This window comes from Oreochromis niloticus, linkage group LG15 (genome assembly GCF_001858045.2).
Source record: "Oreochromis niloticus isolate F11D_XX linkage group LG15, O_niloticus_UMD_NMBU, whole genome shotgun sequence".
Classification (NCBI taxonomy): domain Eukaryota; kingdom Metazoa; phylum Chordata; class Actinopteri; order Cichliformes; family Cichlidae; genus Oreochromis; species Oreochromis niloticus.
Window position 1 is genome coordinate 8,345,788 of NC_031980.2, and position 27,950 is coordinate 8,373,737.

The 27,950-nt window shown below is 45.3% G+C and overlaps 1 protein-coding gene across 1 annotated transcript in view; it reads right to left on the bottom strand.

Annotated features, from left to right (window-relative positions):
• LOC106097916 (deleted in malignant brain tumors 1 protein) overlaps window positions 1-21,959 on the bottom strand; it is a 42,161-nt gene extending 20,202 nt beyond the window's left edge. Inside the window, exons 1-7 of the mRNA XM_025899019.1 lie at window positions 21,634-21,959; window positions 19,312-19,629; window positions 18,878-19,174; window positions 16,387-16,677; window positions 14,028-14,342; window positions 1,362-1,676; window positions 953-1,228 (exon numbers count right to left, since the gene is read on the bottom strand). Of these exons, the coding sequence (XP_025754804.1) occupies window positions 953-1,228; window positions 1,362-1,676; window positions 14,028-14,342; window positions 16,387-16,677; window positions 18,878-19,174; window positions 19,312-19,495 (1,678 nt within the window). The 5' untranslated portion in view covers window positions 19,496-19,629; window positions 21,634-21,959. The remainder of the gene's footprint in view (window positions 1-952; window positions 1,229-1,361; window positions 1,677-14,027; window positions 14,343-16,386; window positions 16,678-18,877; window positions 19,175-19,311; window positions 19,630-21,633) is intronic.
• Between the last annotated feature and the right edge of the window lie 5,991 nt (window positions 21,960-27,950).

Consider the following 27,950-nt stretch of genomic DNA (forward strand, 5'->3'; position numbering starts at 1 on the left):
TTTGTTTAGTAGCAAAAAAATCACCTACTTTTGATTGAGTTCATGTCGACATGCTTAAAACTCAAAGTGGCCTGCAGAATTCTATAATCAGTCTGCTTGAAATTAAGCCTAGATTAATTGATGTAGCCATTTCCATATTTTTTCTCCTTCCGCTTCACAATTTTTCAGTTTTGTTGATAATAAAAGTAGTTAAAGCAAAGGGGTTGTATTACCCTCGCTGGCTGATATTAGTACATTGTCAAAGGAAATAGAATTTAACATTGTAAGTGGTCAATATTTATCTGCTGTCTCACATTAAAGTTGTGTTTGCTAAATGCTGGTAATTTTAATAGTGAAATAACACTGTGACCAGGCATTAAATAATGGCCATATCACATCTGTTCCAACTAGCAGCAAACTGTTCATTTCCAAGTTTCACAACAGTCATTTTGACCTGTTTAAAGAGGGTTTAAACAGGGTTTTATGATATGTAATATTAATTAAGAGCACATCGCTAAGGTGGAAGAAGAAAGTAAAGCTGCGACTTAATTCTTAAAACGTTGGGTCTGCAACACATACAGCCAGCCTGCTTATATTATCGTTATTATCAATTTATTTAGTGACTTTGCTTTATTGACTTCATTGCTTTTAAAGTCACGATACTTGCTTCTTCTCCTTGAGCATGATGTCAGTCATCTTAACATGAACTCATGAGCTATACAATCCAGGCTAAATCTTTTGTGTGCTTATACATCTGTGTGTGCCTTGGCTGGCCAAATCCTAATGACTTGGGTACATGTACGGCCATAGCACAAATATGTGAACATAGTGACACAATTTATAACACGTCTGGTACAAGCACAAGCGTCAACATGTGGTTTTAGTCACCAAAATCATTGGTCTGTTAGCTATGAATATCAACGATGCATTTACTTTTTTTAAACCCTAGTTATTATTTGGCATCAAGTCTTACCTGAGCATACCACAGAGGCATAGGTGGTAAAGTCTCTAAATGTGCACTGTCTGAGAGAGCTCTCTCTATCATTACAGTCGATCTCATATCCTTTCAGATCTCCACCTTGACCAAATGACTCTGAGATCTTGACAGGCTCTCCACAGTTTATCTCTCTGCACACCACTGTAGCTTCATTCATTCCCCAGTTAACATTAAATGCTGGTGACCAGTGTTCACCACGGTGGACCTCCACTATTCCTGAGCACACTTCAGTCCCATTGGTCAGTCGAATGGCTTAAAAACAGAGAAAAGCAATAGTTGGTTGGTGCCATAAACTGTATTAATTGAAATCCATATGATATTCTCACTGCTGTCGTAAATGTTAAAAAAAAGACACTGTATTAAATGAAACATCAATAGTTTTTACCTGAACAAATCACTCCTGCATCTTCACCATGGCCACAGTTATTTTCTCCAAAGGAGCGATGACTGCATTGCCCAAGGGACGTCTCATTACCCAGACAGTTGACATCATCAAGCCAGATCTTTCCTTGGCCTTTACCAAAGAAGGCCTTAGATTTGGCTCTCTGAGCTGTTCCACAGTCCATGGCTCTGCACACCACCTCAGCATCTCTGAAGTCCCATTCATCATCACACACTGTTCCCCATCTGCCTTCATGCAGAATCTCCACTCGACCAGAACATCGGTCAGTGCCGTTCACCAGCCTTATTGGTGGTTTACCTGCGAACACACGTAAAAGCATTATTAATGATTATTTCAATCACTCAATCTTTTTAAAATCAAGCGTTAACACATTTTTAAGGATTACTGTCAAAATGCAGTACGCTGAGAGTCCGACATTATCTGAACTACAACCACAAGAAGTTAATGGCTGTCCCCCTTTTCAGACAATAGCTCATACTGGACTGGTGAAATGTAGATATCCAAAAACTTTAATGTGTGGATAACTTCAGCAACAGGTGTATTTTACCCAAAACAGTCTTTCACTGTAACCAGGAAATTTTGGTGCTAAAGCTCAGATCCATTTTCAGAAGAGAATTTTTACAAAATCAGCTGAGCAGCACTAGTGCTGACACCTAAAGAGGATTCCCAAAATGTAGTTTAACAACACTGTCTGCCTGTATTACTTGGCTAAAACAATCTTAATGCGTAAATATATGCTGCATGGACAAAAATGTTGTGCCACGCCACTTAATGATTGAATCTTGATGTTGCATTTAGACCCACTGTCAGAAATTTATAAAATCAAGCACATAGCCATGCAGTCTACCTTTTTCAAACATTGGTATTATTATTTTCTCACTAAAGAGGTCACTAAATCTGAGCTTGGTAGTATAGAATGCCACCTTTGTGACAAGTTATTTCATGAAATGTCTTCCTCCCTAGATCCATTGTATTGCCAAATACATTCATTCAGAATTATAAAAATGAATATTCCTTTACTGTTGCTTTACTGAGGCATCATACAGTGAAACTGGAGCAGAGCTTACATTTCAAAAGACTAAGATGGATACATTCTTACATGCTTTCACTCAGTAGCGGTTTTAGATACGGGCGACACGGGCGGTTGCCCGGGGCGGCATCGTGATGGGGTTGGCATCACGGGCATCGGCAAAAAAACCCCAAAACAAAACAAAAAATGCTCGTACTCATGCTGCCCCGACGGCAGCCAGTGCATATTGGGAATGGCATAGGCACCGATCGGTTTTTTATCGCCCATTTGCTGGGAGTAAGGGTGCCCTCCGTTTGCGAGGTGCGCCTGCTGCTTGCGGCACAGGGAGGAGAGGGCGGGGCGGCGGGGGATTCTCTGGCTGGCTGGAGCAGCATCTAATAACCAACTCGCAAAATAAAACAAAATAAAAACAAAACAACAAACACGAAAACACCAGACATTATGATACAGACTTATAATTTGCACCGATGTTTTTTCGAAATTCTATACACGAAAACTGAGCGCGAGAGCCCTCGGTGCGCCTGCGCGCTGCTGAAGTCAAAGTAAACTTTGTCATCTCCGCTACATACAGTCCAGTATATAGAGAGACGAGACGACGAGGCTCCAGTTACAGCAGTGCAAATAAACGAACAATAAATATAGTAGAGTAAGAAAATAAATATACACTTTAGGACTCGGGGTAAAGGGATCAATAACAATTTAAAATTTATAATTTACAGTTTGATGATTCAAAGTCTCACACATAACCCGTCGAAAGGGGAGGGAGACCTGCTGCTTCCAAATAGAGCACATTTCATTCATAATGTTGTAAATCCAAGCCCATTATGTATTCATGATTTGAATCCTGGGTTGTGTGAAATCCCAGAAATACACCACGTGCCAGAGGGAGTGTTCGCCCAGGGCGCCAAACAGGCTAGGACCGCCACTGCTTTCACTCTTGCATTCAATTCACAGAATAAAATAGTGAATATAATAAAATTGCAAATATAAAACTACACTGTAAATACACGAGAAATAGTTCTCCTGAAAAAAGTGAAGTATATTGCACTTGTTAGTAGGTAGCAGCAGAAATAAACAATTTTGAGTATTGTACCATGCTCTGGTGTTGCTATGTTGCAGTTTTCTGCAAACACTGTACTGAATATTACACAGAAATATTGCAGGTAGGGGATGGTGAGTAAAGCTCAGAAAGTCAATTGACTGGGCTTACCATTAAGTGTTCTGACGGCCCAGAGAAAAAATAAGCTGTTTCTCAGCCTGGCTATCCTACTTTTTTTAAACACTTCTACCTCCTGCCCGAGGGCATGAGGTTGAATGGGTACTTTCCAGGTAGTATCAGCGGTTGGTGTGTGGATAAAGAGAAGAGAGAACCCAAATGCAGGACCCCCAGGCAGATTGAGGATGTGGACAGTGTTTATTATAAAGACTGGGTGGAAGGACATTAGAAACAAACTGAAACAGAACGTCTGGCTAACTAAACTGAACTGGGAAACATGCATGCAGAATAGACGATGACAGGACCAATAACTGAAGGAAACTGGGGGCTTAAATACATTGGATAATGAGAATGATAATGAGGATGATTAGAACTAACACAATCAGAATCAGAATCAGAATCAGAAAGACTTTATTTATCCCCAAGGGGGCAATTAACATACAACAGAGCAGCATGATGTTGAAGATAAGGACAGGGCATAAACAGGGAATAAGAGTAAGATAATAAATACACAGAATATACAGTATATACACAGTTTTAAAAAATTACACAGTTTTAAAATTAAAGTGACAGAAGGGTGAATAAATAACTGTAAGTGAGTAAAAGTGAGTAAAGTGTCGGCAGTATAAAAAGAGTGTAGTTTATGTTTATGGGTGTGGGAAATAGTCTTATCGGCTGGAGTTAAAAAGCAGAGTGGCTTTGGGGACAAAGGTGGCTCTCCTCCTCTCAGTCCTTCCGGAAATGCAGCGGAGGCATCGCCTAGAGGGGAGCCATTAATGCGGGGTGAAGAATGTGAGAGGGGTAATTGATGATTTTGATAAGATAAGATAAGATAAGATGGCCTTTATTAATCCCACAGGTGGGAAATTTGTTTTGTTACAGCAAAAGTGCAAAGTTATGTAGCAGAAATTAGAAAACACTGGAATGCAATAAAATACAATAAAATAAAATAAAATACTATATACAATAGAATAAAATAGAATAGAATAATATATACAATAGAATAAAATAGAATAGAATAATATATACAATAGAATAAAATAGAAATACAAATGCTATATACAACTGAGTAGGAAAATACAAAAACACAACTTCGTCAGAAGAAGAATTGCACGTATAGCAGTCTTATTGCACATGTGTGGGTTTGTGTGTTTGATCAGCTGCAAAAGTCTTTATTGTAGAGTCTGACAGCAGTGGGGAGGAAAGACCTGCGAAATCTCTCCGTCCCACACCGTGGGTGCCGCAGTCTCCCACTGAAGGAGCTGCTCAGTGCTGTCACAGTCTCATGCATGGGGTGGGAGATGTTGTCCATCAGGGATGACAGCTTAGCCGCCATTCTCCTGTCACTCACCACCTCCACTGGGTCCAGAGGGCATCCTAGAACAGAGCTGGCCCTTCGGATCAGCCTGTTCAGTCTCTTCCTGTCCCCAGCAGAGATGCTGCCCCCCCAGCAGACCACACCATAAAAGATGGCTGAGGCCACCACAGAGTCATAGAAGGTCTTCAGGAGTGGGCCCTCCACTCCAAACGACCTGAGTCTCCGCAGCAGGTACAGCCTGCTCTGCCCTTTCCTGTAGAGGGCGTCTGAGTTATGAGTCCAGTCCAGTTTGTTGTTCAGATGAACACCAAGGTACCTGTAGCTGTCCACAGCCTCGATGTCCATACCTTGGATGTTCAGTGGTTGCAGTGGAGGATGCTTGTGCCTGCGGAAGTCTACCACCAGCTCCTTGGTTTTACTGGCGTTGATCTGGAGGTAGTTCAGCTGGCACCAGTCCACAAAGTCTTGAGTCAGTCCTCTGTACTCCTTGTCGTCCCCATCAGTGATGAGGCCGACTATTGCAGAGTCATCAGAGAACTTCTGCAGGAAGCACTGGGTGGAGTTGTGGGAGAAGTCTGCAGTGTAGATGGTGAAGAGGAACGGAGCCAGAACCGTTCCCTGTGGGACCCCCGTACTGCAGACGACCCTGTCCGACACACAGCCCTGAGTCCTCACATACTGTGGTCGGTCGGTGAGGTAGTCCAAAATCCAGGTAGTGAGGTGATGGTCCACTCCAGAGTTCTCCAGCTTGTCCTTCAGAACCGTGGGAAGAATAGTGTTAAAGGCACTGGAGAAATCAAAGAACGTGATTCTCACAGTGCTCCCAGCGGTTTCCAGGTGAGCGAGGGAACGATGTAGGAGGTGAATGATGGCATCATCCGCTCCAATGCCAGGCTGGTAAGCAAACTGAAGTGGGTCCAGTGAAGAGCTCACAAGGCGCCGAAGCTGAGCCAGGACCAGCCACTCCAGGGTCTTCATCAGGTGGGATGTCAGAGCCACCGGCCTGTAGCTGTTGAGGTCCTTGGGGCGTGAAGTCTTTGGCACTGGAACAACACAGGAAGTTTTCCAGAGCTGTGGGACTCTTCCCAGCCTCAGGCTCAGGTTGAAGAGGTGCTCCATCACACCACACAGTTGGTCCGCGCAGGACCTGACGACCCTCGAGCTGATGCCATCTGGACCCGCTGCCTTCTTGGCTTTAATCCTCTTCAGTTCCCTCCGAACCTGGGTGGTTGAGAGAGACAGGCTGGAGCCTTGTGTTGAGTGTGTATTGGATGTTGTTGTTGGGGGTGGGGAGGAGTGAGCAGGGTGAATAGAGGAGGTGTGAAGTGTCAGAGGTGGAACAGCAGCAGTGGGGGTGGGTGAGTCTGCAGCCGATGTTGGAGACTGCCTCATGGCTGAATCAAATCTGTTGAAGAAATGATTCAGTTCATTTGCCCACCTCACATCCCTCCCAGGCAGAGAGTTCTGATGTTTGTGGCCTGAGATGGTTCTGAGGCCTCTCCAGACTTCACCAACATTGTTTTGCTGAAGCTGGTTCTCCATCTTCTGCCTGTAGCTGTCCTTCCCATTCCTTATCAGTCCCCTCAGCTCTCTCTGCACCCTTTTCAACTCCTCTTTGTCTCTGGATTTGAAGGCCCTCCTCTTCTGCTTGAGGACAGCTTTAATTTCTGAAGTAATCCAGGGTTTGTTGTTGGAGAAACACCGTACAGTCCTGGTAGGTACGGTGTTATCCACACAGAAATTAATATAGTCAGTAATGCATGTAGTAAGGCTGTCGATGTCCTCTCCGTGGTCGTCACAGATCACCTCCCACACAGTGGACTCAAAACAATCCTTAAGAGCCTCCTCGCTCTCCTCCGACCATCTCTGCACTGTGCGGGTGGCTGGTGGCTCCCTGCGCACTAAGGGCTCATACACAGGGACAAGGTGCACCAGGTTGTGATCAGATCTGCCTAGGGGAGGGAGAGGTGATGAACTGTATGCCTCTTCAGCATTGGCATACAGTAAGTCCAGTGTTTTATTGTCTCTGGTTGGGCAGGTCACATACTGGGTGAAGGTGGGCAGTGTGGAGTCCAGTGAGGCATGATTGAAGTCCCCTGATATTATGAGAAGGGCTCTCGGAGATTGTGTTTGCAGTCTGCTGACCACAGAGTGGAGAGAGTCACAGGCTGCATCCGCGTTGGCCGAGGGGGGGACATACGCTGTTATCGCGATAACATGCGAGAATTCCCGGGGTAGGTAGTATGGACGCATGCTAACGGCTAACAGCTCAATGTCTCTGCTGCAGAGTTGTTCTTTCACAGTGATGTGCCCAGGGTTACACCATCTGTCATTCACAAACACTGCCAGTCCCCCTCCTTTCCTCTTACCGCTCTCTCTCGTCCTGTCCGCTCGCAGCATCTGGAATCCTGGTAGTGTCACACTCGTGTCCGGAGTTAGCGGTGTTAGCCACGACTCTGTTAGCATCATGATGCTACATTGCCGGTACTCCCTCTTTGACCAGGTTAGCGACGTTAGCTCATCCATCTTATTGGGCAAAGATCTTACATTTCCAATAATTACAGAAGGAAGAGATGGTCGATAACGTCTCCTTCTCGGGCGACCGCGCTCCTTCCCAGCACGACACCCCCGTCTTTTCTTCCTCAGTTCACTGGGAATGTCGAGTCTGTCTGCCGGCAGTACCGCTGCGGGACGTAGCGCTAACAGCTGATCCTTACTGTAAACAAAGGATCCCTGCTCTGGGTCCCCAGACACGGGTGAAAAAAATAGAAAAAAACTAAGAAAAACAACCAGAACTAGCACAAAACGGTAGAACATGGTTGCAGAGTCTAATTACTAATACGTTAGTTATAAAAATTACTAGAAGAAAAAAGATAAGAAGGAAAGAAACTCAGAATGAGCAGAGCTGCTGTAACAGGCTGCCGCACACAGGGGGCGCCGGAAGAAGAATCATCAGGTTTTCAGCCAACAGGCCTGTCTAAGGGCCTGTTGGCTGAAAACCTGTGCCAGAGTTCTGACAGGCAGGCCAATAATTTTAGAGCACACTGATGCAGTGTGCTGCAGTCTGTTCCTGTTCTGAAGGCTGAGGGAGTGGAACCAGCAGGTGATGGAGAAGGTCATGATGCTTTCCAGGAAGGCATAGTAAAAAGTCATCATGATGGGTGTGCTGACTCCAAAGGAGTTGAGTTTCCTAAGGAGGTATAGCCATTGGTGGCACCTCCTGAGAATCTTTTCTGTGTTGGCAGAAAATTTCAGGAGGTTGTCAAAGATGGTTCCCAGGTATTTGTACTCCTCAACTACCTCCACTGGCTTCCCATGGATGGTGGTGGTGACTGAAGCAGCCAGAACCCTCTGCCTACTGGAGAAGGTCACCACAACCTCTTTGGTTTTGCTCACGTTCAGTTCAAGTTTGGAGCTGTCAAACCACTCTACAAACTCCTGCAGAGTGGGCCCATGGTGTTGTGACGGGCCTGACAGCAGTGACAGGAGAACTGTGTCGTCATCATATTTAACCAGGTGACAGTTGGGCTGTGTGGATTTCCAGTCATCGGTGTAGAGGATGAAGAGCAGGGGGGAGAGCACACAGCCCTGGGGGAGCCAGTGGAGGTGGAACGGGGACCAGAAAGAGAGTTGTTGACCCGAACTTTCTGAGTCGTGTTGGTCAAAAAGTCTTATATCCACAGGATTAGCTGATCATCCAGGTGAAATCGGGAGGAAAGTTTAGTGGCCAGGATATGAAGCTGCAGAGTGTTGAACACTGATGAGAAATCAGCAAACAGAAGTCTGGCGGAGGAGTCAGGGAGTTCCAGATGTTTGTGGATGGAGTCCATGTCATGGTCCTGGGTCGGTGACCCAGCGCTTTAAGTTTATTATTATCCTTTGTCTAGTTTATTCTGATTTTGTATTTGTTCTTAGGGTTTGAGTTGTGTGTTTCTTTCATTCCTACCTGCGTCTCTCCTTTGTGCTCCCTCTGTTGGTCCCTGGTGTTAGTGTTCCCCTGTCTCGTCAGGTTAATCAGGTCCAGCTGTGTCTCCCACCTGTATGTGATTGCCCAGTGTCCCTCTGTGTATTTATAGTGTGTGTGTTTCCCTCAGTTCCTCGTCGCGTCGTCTGTGTTCATCCTCTGTGTCACCCTGCCTACTCTGCATTGCTCCGTTTTCCTCTCCGTGACTCCACTACGTGCTCTCCCTGCTGTCCTCCTCTCGTGTTTCAGGTTTGCCGTTCTATAGCTTAGTTTTCCCAGTTCAGTTTATCCTTAGTTCTGTTGTGCCTTCCCCACCTTGTGTTCTGCCTCCTGTAAATAAATATCCCTGCATCTCTAGTAAGTGTTGCATCTCAGTCCTCCTTTCCTCTCATCACACGGCCACTGCCCCGAGCCGTGACAGTACGACGCGACCACAAGATGGACCCAGCAGCACTTGACCCGTCTAAAGAGCTACGGGAGAACCTCATCGATGCCACTCAAGAGCTCATCGACCTGTGGCTGGAAAGCCAGGATTACAAGTCCCAGCGCGCTATAGAGAGGCGGCTACAGCGTCTGGTGACCGGTCTCCCATGGCTTTTGGGCTCGCTATACCCGTGGGAGCAGGAATTTCTCCTTTTGGATTTAGGACTTCGTTCCCCGCCTGCATTTCCTTCTGAGCAGCCTGATGCGGTGAGTGAGCGGGATGCTTTGGCTCCCCCAGATTCCGGGACTTTATTTTCTGGGGCTATTCAGAGCGGGATGAGAGACAACATGTATAGCTTACCTACCTTCGTGGTAACAGACCCCTCCCAAGTGGGGATCTATAAACATTCTGCAAAACCGAAAGACTGTGTCTCTGCCGCTCCTTCCGAGCCAGGACTTTATCGCCATTCACCGGCCCAGTTTCGTGTTCAGCCGCTAGCTGCACCGCTATTAGCTCCCCCAAGAGCACCATTTCCTGTTGAGCCACCATTTCAGTCAGCCACTCAGCTACCATCGCCACTAGCATCGCTACAACCCATAGGTCAGTTAATGGCTGAGTCACAATTTTCACACTGTTTTTCCACCGCTGTTTCTGAGCAGGGAGACTTACTGTTTCAAAATGGACCTGTTCCTCTAAAGCTGACAACATTAGAGACTGTTACTCGCTCCAGGGCTTCCCCAGAGGCTGGGTTACAACCCTCAGCTAACTCTGGACCCCTGGAGGCCAAGTTGCCAGCTGTGGACTGCACCCGGCTGTCACTGCCTGAGCAGGGTCAGGGCTCTGTGCAGCTACAGCCCTTCTCACGTGTACCAGAGGCCCACGAGCCTTCTGGTTTTGTTTTGTGTGTGCCAGGGGCTTCCATGCCTACTGGTTTTGAGCCTGTTTTCGCTGGGGGGACCGAGGAGCCCATCCAGCTACCACCACCGCTTGCAGCTGCATCAGCTCCATCACCGCCTGCACCAGTGGCTGCATCACCGCCTGCTGCAGCAGCAGCGGCAGCTCCATCACCGCCTGCAGCGCCACCGTCTCCGGCTTCCACGCCGCCGCCTGCAGCGCCACCGTCTGCAGCGCCGCCGCCTACAGCGCCACCGTCTCCGGCTTCCACGCCGCCGCCTACAGCGCCACCGTCTCCGGCTTCCACGCCGCCGTCTGCAGCGCCACCGTCTCCGGCTTCCACGCCTCCGTCTGCAGCGCCTCCGTCTGCAGCGCTACCGTCTCCGGCTTCCACGCCGCCGCCTGCAGCGCCTTCGTCTCCGGCTTCCACGCCGCCGCCTGCAGCGCCTTCGTCTCCGGCTTCCACGCCGCCGCCTGCAGCTTCATCCACTCCTGGTCCAGCGTCGGCATCAGCTTCATCCTCGCCAGCTGCAACCTCTTCATCCTTGCCAGCTGCAGTTTTTGCTTCCGCCTCCGTGCCTTCGCTTGGGCCAGCTTCAGAGCCTTCAGCATCACCTGCTTCAGCTTCAGCCTCACCTTCATCCTCGTCTGGCCCAGCCTTCGTGACCGCATCCTCGTCTGGCCCAGCCTTCGTGACCGCATCAGCCTCGCCGGCTGCAGCAGTAGCTTCGGCACCTTCATCAGCCTCACCCATGTCTGCAGCGTCATCATCATCAGCCTCATCCATGCCTGCAGCAGCAGCTTCGGCATCATCATCAGCCTCATCCACGCCTGGTTCAGCCTTCGGGTCTGCGTTCTCGTCTGGTCCAGCCTCCGTGTCGGCGTTCTCGTCTGGCCCAGCCACCTCATCGGCTTCAGCGTCGCCTGCAGAAGCAGCTTCTTTAGCATCCTCACCGGCTGCATCAGCTCCAGTCTCGCCTGGTTCAGCTTCGGCAGCAGCTTCGGCCTCACCCTTCTCCTCGTCCTTGCCTGGTTCTGCTGGCACGCCGCCATCCGGTCCACGTCTGGCACCTTGTTGTCACTGGCCGTTTTCTAGGCTGCTGGATGGTCTTCATCGCCGATGTACGCATCCTCCTGGTCAAGCCTGTGGCCGCCACCGCCTTCCGCATGGCCGGCCTCCGGACTTCTGTCGCCGCCACTGCCTTCCGCGTGGCCGGCCTCCGGACTTCTGTCGCCGCCACTGCCTTTCGCGTGGCCGGCCTCCGGACTTCTGTCGCCGCCACTGCCTTCCGCGTGGCCGGCCTCCGGACTTCTGTGGCCTCCTCCGCCTTCTTCGGGGATGGCCTCCTGAACTGTTTGTGCGCCGACATGGCCTTCTTCATGGCCGGCCTCCTGAACTGTCCCGTCCTGGCCTTCTGTGCTATCGGGCCCCAGGCCGGCCACCTGAACTATGTTTCGGGCTCTGCTCCCCTGTGTGTTTGTGAACCTTTTGTTTGGGACTCTGGGGCCTCCGTTTTGGTCCTGGTCTGGACCCTCCGTCCTGGGCCTCCCACCGCCCGCCCGGGCTTGGTGGTTCTTTTGTGTTTTGGGGCTGTCGGGGGCCAGCCCTTGAGGGGGGGGGGGTACTGTCATGGTCCTGGGTCGGTGACCCAGCGCTTTAAGTTTATTATTATCCTTTGTCTAGTTTATTCTGATTTTGTATTTGTTCTTAGGGTTTGAGTTGTGTGTTTCTTTCATTCCTACCTGCGTCTCTCCTTTGTGCTCCCTCTGTTGGTCCCTGGTGTTAGTGTTCCCCTGTCTCGTCAGGTTAATCAGGTCCAACTGTGTCTCCCACCTGTATGTGATTGCCCAGTGTCCCTCTGTGTATTTATAGTGTGTGTGTTTCCCTCAGTTCCTCGTCGTGTCGTCTGTGTTCATCCTCTGTGTCACCCTGCCTACTCTGCATTGCTCCGTTTTCCTCTCCGTGACTCCACTACGTGCTCTCCCTGCTGTCCTCCTCTCGTGTTTCAGGTTTGCCGTTCTATAGCTTAGTTTTCCCAGTTCAGTTTATCCTTAGTTCTGTTGTGCCTTCCCCACCTTGTGTTCTGCCTCCTGTAAATAAATATCCCTGCATCTCTAGTAAGTGTTGCATCTGAGTCCTCCTTTCCTCTCATCACACGGCCGCTGCCCCGAGCCGTGACAGTCCAAGATGAAGATTTTTGCATCACTGACACCTCTGCGTGCACAGTAACCAAATTGGAGTGGGTCCATCAGGGGGTCAGTTGCTATTACGATGTGATGTTTTATGATCTTCTCCATGGCCTTCATCACCAGGGAGGTGAGGGCCACAGGACGAAGATCATTCAGAGACTTTGGGTTGTTTCTTTTGGGGATGGGATGACTTTGGATTGTTTCCACAACTGGGGGATGGTGTGACTGTCAATTGAGTGTTGAAATAGAGTCTGGAACACACTTCCTAGTTGCCCTGCACAGTGCCTCAGAACTCGACTGCTGATGTTGTCAGGGCCGGGTGAGCTCCTCTCCCTGGTCTTCCTGAGGGCTCTCACCACATCCTCAGTCCTGAAGGTGAGTGCAGAGCTGCCAGGTTTTAGTGAGGATCTGGACTCCTCAAGCTGGGTGATATTATCCAATAAAATAGGAAACGGTTACAAAAAACTAAAAGGTGACAAAGTCCAACTGAAAACACTTGGTCAACAATGTAGGAGCCCTGACAGGATGTTAGTGGTCCATGAGAGGTCCTCTGCTATGTGAGTCCCCAGGAACTTGAAGGTGGACACTTGCTGAACACAGTCCCTGTTAATGTGGAGAGGAACGCATTCCTGCCTGTGCCTGCTGAAGTCAGTGACCATCTCTTTAGTTTTGATGGCGTTGAGCATAAGGTTGTCTTCAGTACACACACAATCATAAGTGTACAGGCCATACAGGAGAGGGCTCAGCACACAGCCTTGGGAGGAGCTCGTGCTGAGGGTCAGGGTGGAGGAGCAGGTAGTGCCCATTATAACTACCTGAGGGTGGTTGGAAAGAAACGAAAATCCCTGATCAAGGAATAAATCGAGGCAGGTGTGTAGGGGTGTGGCAATCTATTTGCCCTGTAAGCAAACTGATAGGAGACCAGGTTCTACGAGAGGCAGGTCTTTCAATGCCGCAGGACAGGCCTTTCAAATGTGTGTGTCTCTGCTGTTTGTGCTTAAAGACCCTTCACCCTGAGGTGCACATCGCTTTGCTGTTCTGCTATGTAATTGTCATGCTATACTCTGTATGTATTTTCTTGTTGTTCATATGAATCAGTGTATTAAACTCTTTTCGAAGAATTATACTTTTCCAGAGGATCTTTCTGAGTGCCTTGATTTTAATTGGATCTAAAAAAAAAAAAAAAAAAAAAAAAAGCTGGATCTCCACATCGTTGGTGTATAAAGGTTATCATGATGGCTTCAAAATTTGCAACTTCAGCCTCCAGTCCTAAAAGTCTGAGGGAAGATGAGTTTCTAAATTGACCTCTATGGACATTTTCATACTAATAGTATTGCTGCAGTCAATGAATTTTGGTAATATTGATTGAAATAATAGTAGTTCTGCAGCATACCTTTTACTACATTTGTCATACATGCAAAAGATTCCCAGTCTGTAAATGGGTGGAGACACAAACTTTGAAGTATGATCAGTGACTAAGACACTTGTAATTATTAACCAATAAGTGTGTAGTTAACCAGTCCCCCCCCCTCCCCCCAAAGGCTCTATAATGGGACGTCACAGAGCAGTTGGTGAAATCACATCACAGCAATACACAATAGTAAAGGTTTACCTGCACAGAGAACACCAGCATCATATTCATGCCCGCAGGTTGCTCTTCTAAAACCTTTGACTGAGCATTGCTGAAGAGATGTCACAGTGTCAAAACATGAATTGCTAGCCTCCATCACTGATCCACTGCCACGGCCAAAAAAAGCAGCACCATGAGCTTTCATGGCACGTCCACACTCCAGCGACTCACACACCACTCCAGCTTTACTTAGAGTCCACTCTCTGTCACATACTGTGTGCCACTGGTCATCATGACGAACCTCCACTCTTCCAGAGCACTCATCATTACTGTTAACCAAGCGGACAGTCAAGCTTTCTGTGAAGGCAAATAAATAATATATGTAGTCACAGGTATGGAAGATTAACCAACAAACAACTGTGACGTAGTTACGTATATTGTACACTATTTGAATTTAAATTGAGAAAATGTACAACTTTAAGAAAAATATTCACTTATTTTGAGTTTTGTGGCAACATGTTCCAAAACAGTTGGAAAAGGTTTGTTTTCCACCAAGTTTACCATTCTGTAGCATCCCCTCTTCTCTTAACAACAGTCTGTAAAGATCTGGGAACTGAGCATACCAGTTTCTAGACTTTTGTAATAGGAATGTTATTCCAATTTTGGATGACATAAGGTTCTACCTACTCAAACGTCCTGAGTCTTCTGTGTAATGTTTTGTGATACTTAAAATGTTTTCACTTGGTTTTCACAGTAGCCCTGCTGTTGTAATGAACTTTATTGATACGTTCAATAAGAAAGATCAATGGTCTCACATCTGTCTGCTCCCAGGTGCTGCCGGCTAAATCTAAGCTTCACATCACTCCCACTTTTCCATGCTGTCAAGCTGTTCGTGACATAACTAGTCTAGTCGGATCACCTTTTCCCCAGCCTTCTCAAGGCCAGTCGGCATTCATGCCACATACTTTAAATCTCACTGCACCTCTCCTTTGCAGTCCCGTTCGTGCAATCGTGTTCATGTCTTTGTCACGTTCACACTATTAGATGCTCTCATCTTGATGCATGCTCAATAATCCAGGTAAGTAAATGCCAAAAGGTTGATTCTGTTCATCTGTATGTGGCATTTTCAGTGGGAAAAACATTTTGTCACTCATTGAAGGGGCTTCTTCAGTCTCAGCTGACTGGAGATTTCCCCAACCTTATAAACAGTACATCTGCACAATGACTGAAACTAGCCAACTGAAAGAACAATGGGTTGTGAGGTCAGTTCCTTGATCATTAGTATGCTAATTGTCATGACCATTAATCAACAACCGCTGATCAAAGACCGTTGATCATTGATCAAAGTCCATTGATCAGAGACCATGAGTACCATTCACAGAGAGGTGGGTAATGGCTGCAATCATAGCATTGTAAGATGGTGAAAGATGTACCCTTAGGTCTTCTTGACGCCCCGCTCAAACCAGAGTTCCTAATGCTAATAATTAAATCCCCCAACCTTTTCTATTAGTCTAACAAGCATCTGCGACTGGCAATTGTCTGCTTACTGATTCTCTACTAGCCAAATTCAGGCTTTTCACTCATCTTAAGCCATCTCAAATTTTCTCCTCTCAGATCAGAAATCAATTTGTGCACCTTTTCTGGGCACTTTAGGCATCCTAGAGAATAAAATCCTGCTGAAATTTCCAGGCTCCTCATCATTTAAACATTAGCTTCCTCCCCTGTTTGGCCATCTAAATCTCTTTCGTCAAGTCATTTTGCCATCTTTCAAGTCATGCGCATTTACTTTAGATTATTTATCCTGGCTCTCCATGCATTTCTACTACTTTCTGTCATTTTATTATTTTTTTCATGGATTGGTAATAGCATTGGTAATAGTTATTAGGAGAAGTCCTCCTGAGTTTCTGCTGTTTCCTGTCCATCACAGGAATGATTCAACCATACTTCTTATAAGGTCAAATTGGCAATACGTGAATCCCTATATTCATGCCATTATAGGACCATCTCCCTTGGCTGCTGCTCTAATGGAGGGTCCTGTTGCTCTAAAACCTGTATACACATTTCACCATTTTTGATCTACTTCCAGATGTGCCAGTTTCATAGGCATTCATGCCTTCATGCATTCATATTGATACTGACGCTCATTCCATAATGAACTAAACAGGGTGCAGTTTGTTTTCCCATAGAAATTGAACTAAATGCTGATAACAAATCCCTCACATCTTTATTTTGGAGGATGCAGATTCCATGTTTTCCAAAAAGAATTTCAGATTTGGTATATTTTAGGTTCTATTGTGAATCAAATATGGGCTTATGAGATGTCCAAATCATTACATTCTGTTTTTATTTATATTTTACATAGAATAAAAACTTTTCAGTTGGGTTTCCATGTTTTTCTTACCTGTGCAGAAAACACCAGCCACAGCAGTGTTGTTGCAATGATATGGTTCTTTTGGACACTGAGTCAATGTAGACTCTCTTCCATTGCAATTAATTTGATCAGTCCAGGTCTGTCCTGTATCACGGTCAAGCTGAATAAGCTTATGAGGCCTCCCACAGTCCAACTGTCTGCACACCACTGTTGCATCATTCATGTCCCAGGATTCAGCACACACACTCCCCCACCGGCCTTCATCAAAATACTCTACTCTTCCATCACAACGAGTGTATCCACCGGTTAATCTCACATTACCTGGAAATCATAGTTGTTATATTAGCGCAACAAATATTATTATATTATATTATTGTACATCAAATCTAACTTGATCCCCACCCCTGTGTGTGGGCTGATTTACATTTTTTTTATTACATTAATTTGTCCTTTTTTTTTTTTATCTATAGGAACACATAAACTGTCATGGTCCTGGGTCAATGTACCCAGTGTTTGGAGTTTTCTTGTGTTTTTGTCATTTTATATTATGTTGAAGTCCACTTTGTTGGTCTTAAGTTTATTATAGTACCTAGGTTGTTCTGTTTAGCTTTTGTTTATTAGATTCCCCCGTGTGTCTTTGCCCTCCGGGTCTCCCTCTGTGTGCCTGTGTATTTCATATTTGCTAATCCAGCATGATTATGCCCTTTAGTTTATTCTGTATTTCTAGTCTTGTTCTTGCCTTTGTGTTTCCTCCCGTTAGGTCAGCCTTGTCTTCATGTGCATCTGTGTGTTCCTCTAGTCAGTCTGCATCCCTGTGTACCTCCTGTTTTACATTGGTAGTCTCTCATCTAGTCTTTGCCGTGTTTCCGTCTTGTATTTAGTATCTGCATCTTCCTCTGGTCGTCATCGCGTTCTCTCTCATTCCATACTGTGTGTTCTGTTTGCCAAGCCTGCCTTCCTGCCTAGTTAATTCCCAGTTTAGGTTATGTTGGTGTTCCTTGTTCAGCAATAAATCTGTTTGTGATTTCATTATTCACATCCTGGGGTCTGCATTTGGGTCCTCCCTTCCTGCCTGCCTCACCCAGTTTATGACAGAAGATCATGACCACACTATGGACCCAGCAGACTTAATGTTCATCTGTCTGCGTTGGCAGTGGATCATTCCAACCCGCGAGGGAGAGAAGGATGAGAAAGAGGTCCGCAGCCTGGTGCGTTCCTCACCCCAGTACGCGGGATTATTGACAACCTCGTTATAGGACTTGCCGCTAGTTTCGATCCTCCATCCCTGCAAAGCGAGGATCCCACCGTCAACGCCGCTGCCTTAACATCAGTGTCCAGCTCACCTGCCCCGACACAGACATTCTGCACACCAGGGGTTCCACTCCTCAGCTCGTCGGAGGCGCATGCAGCCAATCCAAGTCTCAGCCAAAGACAATTTTTTCTTCTGAGCCTGCACTTCCTGTGAGTAACACTGCCTCATCGTTGAACACTAGTCTTAAGTCAGCATGCCTACAGACTCCAGCTCATATATCGGAGGGAGCAATTGAGACTGTGAATTTTTCATCTGATGCTGACTTAAAGAGAGGAGGCTGTTACTCTCCCTCGTGACTGTCCACTTTTCTGAGCACAATAACTCAGAGACTGATAGCTACATTGTCTCTTCCCTGGACTGTATTGCTCCTAGTTCAGAGCCTGCTAGCCATTATACTCCTCCTAGTGACTGTTTTATTTTGTATTAAAAAAAAAGTTTTGTTGATAATAAAAGTAGTTAAAGCAAAGGGGTTGTATTACCCTCGCTGGCTGATATTAGTACATTGTCAAAGGAAATAGAATTTAACATTGTAAGTGGTCAATATTTATCTGCTGTCTCACATTAAAGTTATGTTTGCTAAATGCTGGTAATTTTAATAGCGAAATAACACTGTGACCAGGCATTAAATAATTGCCATATCACATCTGTTCCAACTAGCAGCAAACTGTTCATTTCCAAGTTTCCCAAAAGTCATTTTGACCTGTTTAAAGAAAGGGTTTTATGATATGTAATATTAATTAAGAGCAAATCACTAGTAACATTGAAAAAGGGAAGGTGGAAGAAGAGGGTAAAGCAAGTTCAAGTTCAAAGATGCAACTTAATGCTTATATTATCGTTATTTTTAATTTATTTAGTGACTTTGCTTTATTGACTTCATTGCTTTTAAAGTCACGATACTTGCTTCTTCTCCTTGAGCATGATGTCAATCATCTTAACATGAACTCATGAGATATACAATCCAGGCTAAATCTTTTGTGTGCTTATACATCTGTGTGTGCCTTGGCTGGCCAAATCCTATTGACTTTTTCAGAGTACATGTACGGCCATAGCACAAATATGTGAACATAGTGACACAATTTATAACACGTCTGGTACAAGCACAAGCGTCAAAATGCTTTTGATCAACAAAATCATTGGTCTCTTAGTTATAAATATCAACAATGCATTTATTTTTTTAAACCCTAGTTTTTATTTGACATCAAGTCTTACCTGAGCATACCACAGAGGCTTCTTCAATATGGTCCATGACAGATCTCCTATAGTCTCTAAATGTGCACTGCGTGAGAGAGCTCTCTATACCATTACAGTGGATCTCATATCCTCTCAGATCTCCACCTTGACCAAATGACTCTGAGATCTTGACAGGCTCTCCACAGTTTATCTCTCTGCACACCACTGTGGCTTCATTCATTCCCCAGTTAACATTAAATGCTGGTGACCAGTGTTCACCACGGTGGACCTCCACCCTTCCTGAGCACATGTCAGTCCCATTGGTCAGTCGAATGGCTTAAAAACAGAGAAAAGCAATAGTTAGTTGGTGCCATAAATTGTATTAATTGAAATCCATATGATATTCTCACTGGTGTCATAAATGTTTTTTCTTTAAAAAAAAACACCGTATTAAACGAAACATCAACAGTTTTTACCTGAACAAATCACTCCTGCATCTTCACCATGGCCACAGTTATTTTCTCCAAAGGAGCGATGACTGCATTGCCCAAGGGACGTCTCATTACCCAGACAGTTGACATCATCAAGCCAGATCTTTCCTTGGCCTTTACCAAAGAAGGCACTGGATTTTGCTCTCTGAGGTGGTCCACAGTCCATGGCTCTGCACACCACCTCAGCATCTTTTAAGTCCCATTCATCATCACACACTGTTCCCCAACTGCCTTCATGCAGAATCTCCACTCGACCAGAGCATCGGTTAGTACCATTCACAAGCCTTATTGGTGGTTTACCTTTGGACACACATGAAAGTAATAGCAATGAATATTTCAATCTCTCAATTTTTCAGTGTTAACAGAATTTTAAGGATTATTTTCACCATGCAGTACGCTCAGAAGAGTCCGACATTATCTGAACTACAACCCAAAGTTAATGGCTGTCCCCCTTTTCAGACAATACCTCATACTGGACTGGTCGTATGTAGTTATCCAAGAAACTTTAACATGTGGCTACTTTCAACAGGTGTATTTTAACCCAAAACAGTCTTTCACCAAATGTAACCAGGAAATTTTGGTACTAAAGCTCAGGTTCATTTCCAGACGAAAACTATTACAAAATCAGCTGAGCAGCACTAGTGCTGACACCTAAAGAGGATTCCCAAAATATAGTTTAACAACACTGTCTGCTTGTATTACTTGGCTAAAATAATCTCAGTGTGTAAATATATGCTATGTGGACCAAACTATTATGCCACACCTCTTAATCATTGAATCCTGATGTTTCATTTAATCCCACTGTCACAAATGTATCAAATCAAGCACATAGCCATGCAGTCTGCCTTTTTCAAACATTAGAACTTACATTTTAGAAGACTAGGATACATATATTCTTAAATGCTTTCACTCATGCATTCATTCTACAGAATAAAACAGTGAGCACAATTAAATAGCAAATATAAAGGTATACTGTAAATATACCTGAAATATAGTTCTGCTAATAAAAATGACATTGCACTTGTTGGCTGACGTGTCTTACTACACTAGATACTGGAGCCTCGCCCAGCCCTAGGTGCTGATTGAGAAGACCTGGAAATAGTATTGGGAGAGAGCCATTGCAATCAAAAAGGGACTGCTGGTCAGCTGAGGGCTTCACTGCTTCACTATGGGGAACAATCTCTCAGCGCTATCATTTCTTTAACCAGCATTGGCTGACTGTCGTCATGCCTGGGTGAAGGAAGGTTGGCTCTTGGAGAAAAGAGAATCGCTGTCACAAAGTACTAAACGGTGATAGTGTGAGATTTTCCACACCACACTTCAAATATCCTCCACATTCTCATTAGGTGTACAAAGGCCAGGCACTATGACCCCGTGGGCGAGTCCTGAGGTTAGGTGTTCTGGGTGAGGGTAAAAAATCTCTCCCCTGGCCTTGAAGACCAGTTCTTAGCTCACGGGGAGGGGCCATGGTTGGCTCCACAAAAGGGGGATCATCTCCGCTAACCGATGGGACCTTGCCCACCTTAGTGTAATCAGGATCATCTTTAAGCCTTTTTCTCGGACTCATAAAGTGGAGTATGCCGCCATTCATATTCGAATGTGTCTATTCTCATTGTAGCCTCCTATTCCCTCAGTGAGAAATACAGTGGACAATGAGCTTTCTTCCTCAGGTTGACCTGTGGCTGGCCAAACCAGGTCCAGATTTGGGTTACCATTTGGGGGTGCGGCATATATTTTTTTTTCCATGCACATTCCAGTGCAGTAGGGTGACCTGGCTAATAGCTCTCCTTTCCCTCTCCCTCTGTTACAGTGGATGCTCCTGTGAGAGTCACTCTCCCTGCCCCACCTATAACTAAGAACTCTGTGTTTAATAAAAGTGAGTGCCTTGGAAATTATGGTCTACTGTTTCTGCTTTGGGGTCCAAGTTCTGCACTCAGCTGCACAGCCTTGACAGTCTGCTTGCAGTGGAGATGACAGTGAAGGCGCCAACTTTTCAGGACCACAAAACCAGCTTAACACAATCTCCAACCTGGCTTTTTGGTTAAAAGAGTGGGTAGCTGGAAACAGGAGCTATGCTAACAGCCAGGGACCAAGGTGTTGGATCGGTCCATTCCGGCTGGAATAATGATATACAGTAGACGAGAGCATTCCCCATAGTGAGACAATGAACGAGAATAGTCATCTCAAAGTTCCATAATGGGACTTCAAACAGTTGTTGATATCACTACAGAGATCTTTTATACAGTCTATGATCTGTTAAAAAAATATGTGACAATTTTAAGCACATCATATAAAAGGCCTTACCTGCACAGTGAACACCAGCATCATGTTCATGCCCGCAGGTCGTGCTTCTAAACCCTTTGACCGAGCATTGCTGAAGAGAATTCACGTTGTCAAAACACAAATTGCTAGTCTCCGCCACTGACCCAGTGCCTTGGCCAAAGAAAGCACCACCATGAGCTTTCACGGCACGTCCACACTCCAGCAACTCACACACCACTCCAGCTTTACTTAGAGTCCAGTCTGCATCACACACTGTGTGCCACTGGTCACCATGACGAATCTCCACTCTTCCAGAGCACTCATCAGTACTGTTAACCAAGCGGACTGCAAAGCTTTCTGTGAAGGCAAATAAACTGAAAATGTAGCCAAAGTCTGAACAGGTGTGGAAGAATAATAATAATAAAAAATGATGTAATTTAATATGCACACTATTGAAATTGAGAAGACAATATTGTTAAAATAAGAAACTAAAAAAAAATTAAACTGCTAACTTTACATTTTGGCATTTTATGGAGAAATCTAAGTTAGGATCCTATATGAAATGTAAGATAAAACAGAATTTAATGATAAACCTGTATTTTAAAGAAACTGTAAAGAAACTAGAAAACTGTCAGTGTTTAAATCGATAAAATGTACTAAGAAAAATATTAGTTTAGAGACAATAGTCTGTATACATCTGGGAACTTAGGACACCAGTTATTGGACTTTGGGGAGAGAAATGTAGTCCCATTCTTGTCTAGTATTCCAGCAGATTAACATTCCTGGATGTCATGAATCACTGTGTGACTGGCAGGATTAGGACCCAATATGTAGGACTCATGAATGGAAAATGTGAACTTAACGGCTTTAATTTCTGGGTTTAACCCCCCCCCACACACACACACACACACACACACACACAAATACAAATAATTGCCATGTTAGAGCCAAGAATGAAAAAACAAAAACAAAACAGAAATTTAGGCGAGACCAATCAGCAAGGAAGCATACTACAGAGAGGGAAAAAATAGGACCTAAACATAACACAGAACAGAGGGGCACACAGCACTACGGAGGACGTGAGAAAGGGCAAGAGGTGTATTTATACCGCTTGTAAATACACACAAGGTAATAAGGGACAGAGAAAAGAGTGGAAGCACAACTTGAAACGTATTACTTCCGGTGCCCCCATGTGCAGCAGCCTGTTACAGCAGCTCTGCTCATTCTGAGTTTCTTTCTTTCTTATCTTTTTCTTCTCGTAATTTTTTATAACTAACGTATTAGTAATTAGACTCTGCAACCATGTTCTACCGTTTTGTGCTAGTTCTGGTCGTTTTTCTTAGTTTTTTTCTACTTTTTTCACCCCTGTCTGGGGACCCAGAGCAGGGATCCTTTGTTTACAGTAAGGATCAGCTGTTAGCGCTACGTCCCTCAGCTGTACTGCCGGCGGACAGACCCGACATTCCCAGCGAGCTGAGGAGGAAAAGACGGGGGTGTCGTGCTGGGAAGGAGCGCCGTCGCCCGAGAAGGAGACGTTATCGACCATCTCTTCCCTCTGTAATTATTGGAAATGTAAGATCTTTGCCCAATAAGATGGATGAGCTCACGTCGCTAACCTGGTCACAGAGGGAGTACCGTGTTCTGGGAATCCATCCTACCGGCAATGTAGCATCATGATGCTAACGGAGTCGTGGCTAACACCGCTAACTCCGGATACGAGCGTGACACTACCAGGATTCCAGCTGCTGCAAGCGGACAGGACGAGAGAGAGCGGTAAGAGGAAAGGAGGGGGACTGGCAGTGTTTGTGAATGACAGATGGTGTAACCCTGGGCACATCACTGTAAAAGAACAACTCTGCAGCAGAGACATTGAGCTGTTAGCCGTTAGCATGCGTCCGTACTACCTGCCCCGGGAATTCTCGCATGTTATCGCGATAACAGCGTATGTCCCCCCCCCCTCCCCTCGGCCAACGCGGATGCAGCATGTGACTCTCTCCACTCTGTGGTCAGCAGACTGCAAACACTATCTCCGAGAGCCCTTCTCATAATATCAGGGGACTTTAATCATGCCTCACTGGACTCCACACTACCCACCTTCACCCAGTATGTGACCTGCCCAACCAGACACAATAAAACACTGGACTTACTGTATGCCAATGCAGAAGAGGCATACAGTTCATCACCTCTCCCTCCCCTGGGCAGATCTGATCATAACCTGGTGCACCTTGTCCCTGTGTATGAGCCCTTAGTGCGTAGGGAGCCACCAGCCGCCCGCACAGTGCAGAGATGGTCGGAGGAGAGCGAGGAGGCTCTTAAGGATTGTTTTGAGTCCACTGTGTGGGAGGTGATCTGTGACGACCACGGAGAGGACATCGACAGCCTTACTACATGCATTACTGACTATATTAATTTCTGTGTGGATAACACCGTACCTACCAGGACTGTACGGTGTTTCTCCAACAACAAACCTTGGATTACCCCAGAAATTAAAGCTGTCCTCAAGCAGAAGAGGAGGGCCTTCAAATCCAAAGACAAAGAGGAGTTGAAAAGGGTGCAGAGAGAGCTGAGGGGACTGATAAGGAATGGGAAGGACAGCTACAGGCAGAAGATGGAGAAGCAGCTTCAGCAAAATAACGTTGGTGAAGTCTGGAGAGGCCTCAGAACCATCTCAGGCCACAAACATCAGAACTCTCTGCCTGGGAGGGATGTGAGGTGGGCAGATGAACTGAATCATTTCTTCAACAGATTTGATTCAGCCATGAGGCAGTCTCCAACATCGGCTGCAGACTCACCCACCCCCACTGCTGCTGTTCCACCTCTGACACTTCACACCTCCTCTATTCACCCTGCTCACCCCTCCCCACCCCCAACAACAGCATCCAATACACACTCAACACAAGGCTCCAGCCTGTCTCTCTCAACCACCCAGGTTAGGAGGGAACTGAGGAGGATTAAAGCCAAGAAGGCAGCGGGTCCAGATGGCATCAGCTCGAGGGTCGTCAGGTCCTGCGCAGACCAACTGTGTGGGGTGATGGAGCACCTCTTCAACCTGAGCCTGAGGCTGGGACGAGTCCCACAGCTCTGGAAAACCTCCTGTGTTGTACCAGTGCCAAAGACTTCACACCCCAAGGACCTCAACAGCTACAGGCCGGTGGCTCTGACATCCCACCTGATGAAGACCCTGGAGCGGTTGGTCCTGGCTCAGCTTCGGCGCCTTGTGAGCTCATCACTGGACCCACTTCAGTTTGCCTACCAGCCTGGCATTGGAGCGGATGATGCCATCATTCACCTCCTACATCGTTCCCTCACTCACCTGGAGACCGCTGGGAGCACTGTGAGAATCATGTTCTTTGATTTCTCCAGTGCCTTCAACACCATTCTTCCCTCGGTTCTGAAGGACAAGCTGGAGAACTCTGGAGTGGACTAATAAAGGTTATCTTATCTTATCTTAGACATAATAAAGGCAAATAAACACAGTTGTTTTCTGCACACGATACAGAAAACAACAATTACCCCAGTAAAATAGGTTGACATAACCAGTGATGGGAATAACGGCGTTACAAGTAACAGCGTTACTAACGGCGTTACTTTTTTCAGTAACGAGTAATCTAACTAATTACTATTTCCATCGTTACAACGCCATTACCGTTACTAACAAGAAAATGCGGCGCGGTCGCGTTACTATTTTTCAGCAAACAGATGGCTAAAGCTGGGTTCAGCTTACCGCATCTTATATCAGTTGCACGGAAGTAGCTGTCTGCATAAGTAATCTGGGCGCTACAGCTTTAAGCAGCCATGACGGCTATCACTTTCTGGCAGACGATCACGTTTTGGCACAACACCTGGAGCTAGGGGGGTAAAACAATTGCATGAGTGCTGCTGTTTGACTGAGGAAGAATAAAGTAGTCGTGATAAGCCAATCACATGACCACTTCAAGATGGCAAAGCAACAAGGTGATATATACCAGTTTTTAAATTGTGTTGATAGGCCACGTAAAACCAGAGTCATGATAAACAATATATACGCAGCATTTTTTCCTGAATAGATTCATCACGTTTACTAAGGAAGCGCTAGCAAGCACTCTCTGCTTATGACCAAAAAAACAAGGAACAAAAAACAAAAAACAGCCCGTTCGTGTTGGTGAAAAAATGCACCATGTCGACCAATCAAAAAATGATATGGCAACATGACATTTGGTTGTTTAGGAAGAGGGAGAAGTTTTAGGAGCAGTGTTGGTCAAGTTACTTGAAAAAACTAATCAGTAACTACTGATTACTTCCCCCAAAAAGTAATCTTGTTACTTTACTGATTACTTATTTTCAAAAGTAATTAATTACTTAGTTACTTTTTAAAAACACGATTTACAACCTGAATAGGTGATAAAGCGATAGATCTTTCAGCCCAATTCTACTTTTTCTGCATAATCCATCATACAAAATGTAATCAAATGGAAAAGTCTCTTTTTAAAACTTGGTTTTATTAGTTTTAATCTTTTAACTTTATGCATCAAGCAAAAATTAAATTATATGCAACATTCTCTGACTGGAAGAAATTTGTTTAACATTTAAACCTATTTTCTGCACATTCCAGCACATAAAATAAAATATTTTTTTGTGTTTACACTCAGTCTTTCAAATAAATGCAAGTGAAACACAGCAGAGAATAAATAAAATCAAAGACTCAGCAGTCCTGTTGCTCTATTTTCACATGGGATGGCGGATGTTTGCCCTGGTGCAGGTGCCGCAGCGGTCAGTGGAAGAATCCGCGAGTTTCTCTGTGAATTTCTCAGTCCGTGGTAGCGTACTCGGCGCTTGCTCGAAAGTTAAGGGGTTTTTTCGCTGTAAAAAGAAGTTTTCTTCCCACACAGTGAACAGTGGACGCTAATGTTTTTGTCACTTTTTACGGAATCTGACTCAAAGTAAGGTCAGTACTTCCACGCTTTAAACGCTGCACGCTCATACTCTCTCCGCACTCGATATATTATCCATTGTTGATCTGCACACAGCTGTTGCCACGAACGTCGCATTCGCTTACGTCATTGTCATGAGACACTCTCGCAAAAAAATCACGGTTTTAGTAACGCAGTAACGCAGCGTGCTTACGGGAAAGTAACAATAATCTAATTACTGTTTTTGCAATAGTAATCCCTTACTTTACTCGTTACTTGAAAAAAGCAATCGGATTACCCATCTCTGGGTAGAGAGAGAGAGAGAGAGAGAGAGAGAGAGAGAGAGAGAAAGACAGAAAAAGAGAGAGCGAGTTTTGAGATGTGAGAGATTTGTGACGTTTAGCGTGTTTGGAGTGTGTAGTTAATGTGTTGTCTTGTGTAGTTAGTGTGTAGTGTTGTGGATAGTTTTGTGTTGTGTGTCAGAACAATGAGGCGACTGCTGTCTCCAGGTAGAAACCTGTCAGACCTGCAGGTATCAGGCTGTCATGTTCTCCTTTATAATGAACAGAAATTATTTTTTTGGAGTGGCACAAATCATTTTTGTGGCATCTTACTGAATGTAGAACACCTGATTGTTCTGTAAATAGTTTGGGTAAGGGTATGTTGGGATTCAGAGATTCTTTTATTGCTGCCATATACTCTGCCTTATGATAAATGCATTAATAACATGTTCTACAGTATTATTTTATCAGTAATATTGTTTACAGGGTTCATATTGCATTGAATATGTTTGTCATCTAGGGCTGCCACGATTAGTCGACTAGTCACGATTACGTCGACTATCAAAATCGTCGACAACTAATTTAATAGTCGACGCGTCGTTTGAAGCTTTGTAAGATCCCAAAAGATGCAGGAATAAGTAGTAGGATTTAAGAGTGTAATAACGGACTGAAACAGAAGATGGCAGCACTGCATGTACAAGGATGCCAGCTGCCGTTAAACCCCGAAGAAGAAGAAACTGTCCCAGAATTCATAGCGCAGCTCAGCTCAGTTTCCAACAATGGTGGCAGCTAGTTAGTTTTAATGTTACTGTTATTATTCTTTCTGGGTCACAAAATAAACGTTTAACATATTTTCAGGCGAGAATGTAACTGTGTAAACTTCAAATATCTGCTCAGTTTATCAAGACACCACATATTTGCAAAAGCGCTCCGACGTTTTCGGAGACGTCTGTTACCCACTAGCTCCATAGCTAGCCGGGGGCAAGGCTCACTAGAGCCGGTGAGAACACCGGACTCCCGGCAAATCTTTCGCTACCAGTGTTGGTCAAGTTACTTGAAAAAAGTAATCAGTTACTAATTACTGATTACTTCCCCCAAAAAGTAATCCCGTTACTTTACTGATTACTTATTTTCAAAAGTAATCAATTACTTAGTTACTTAGTTACTTTTTAAAAACACGATTTACAAC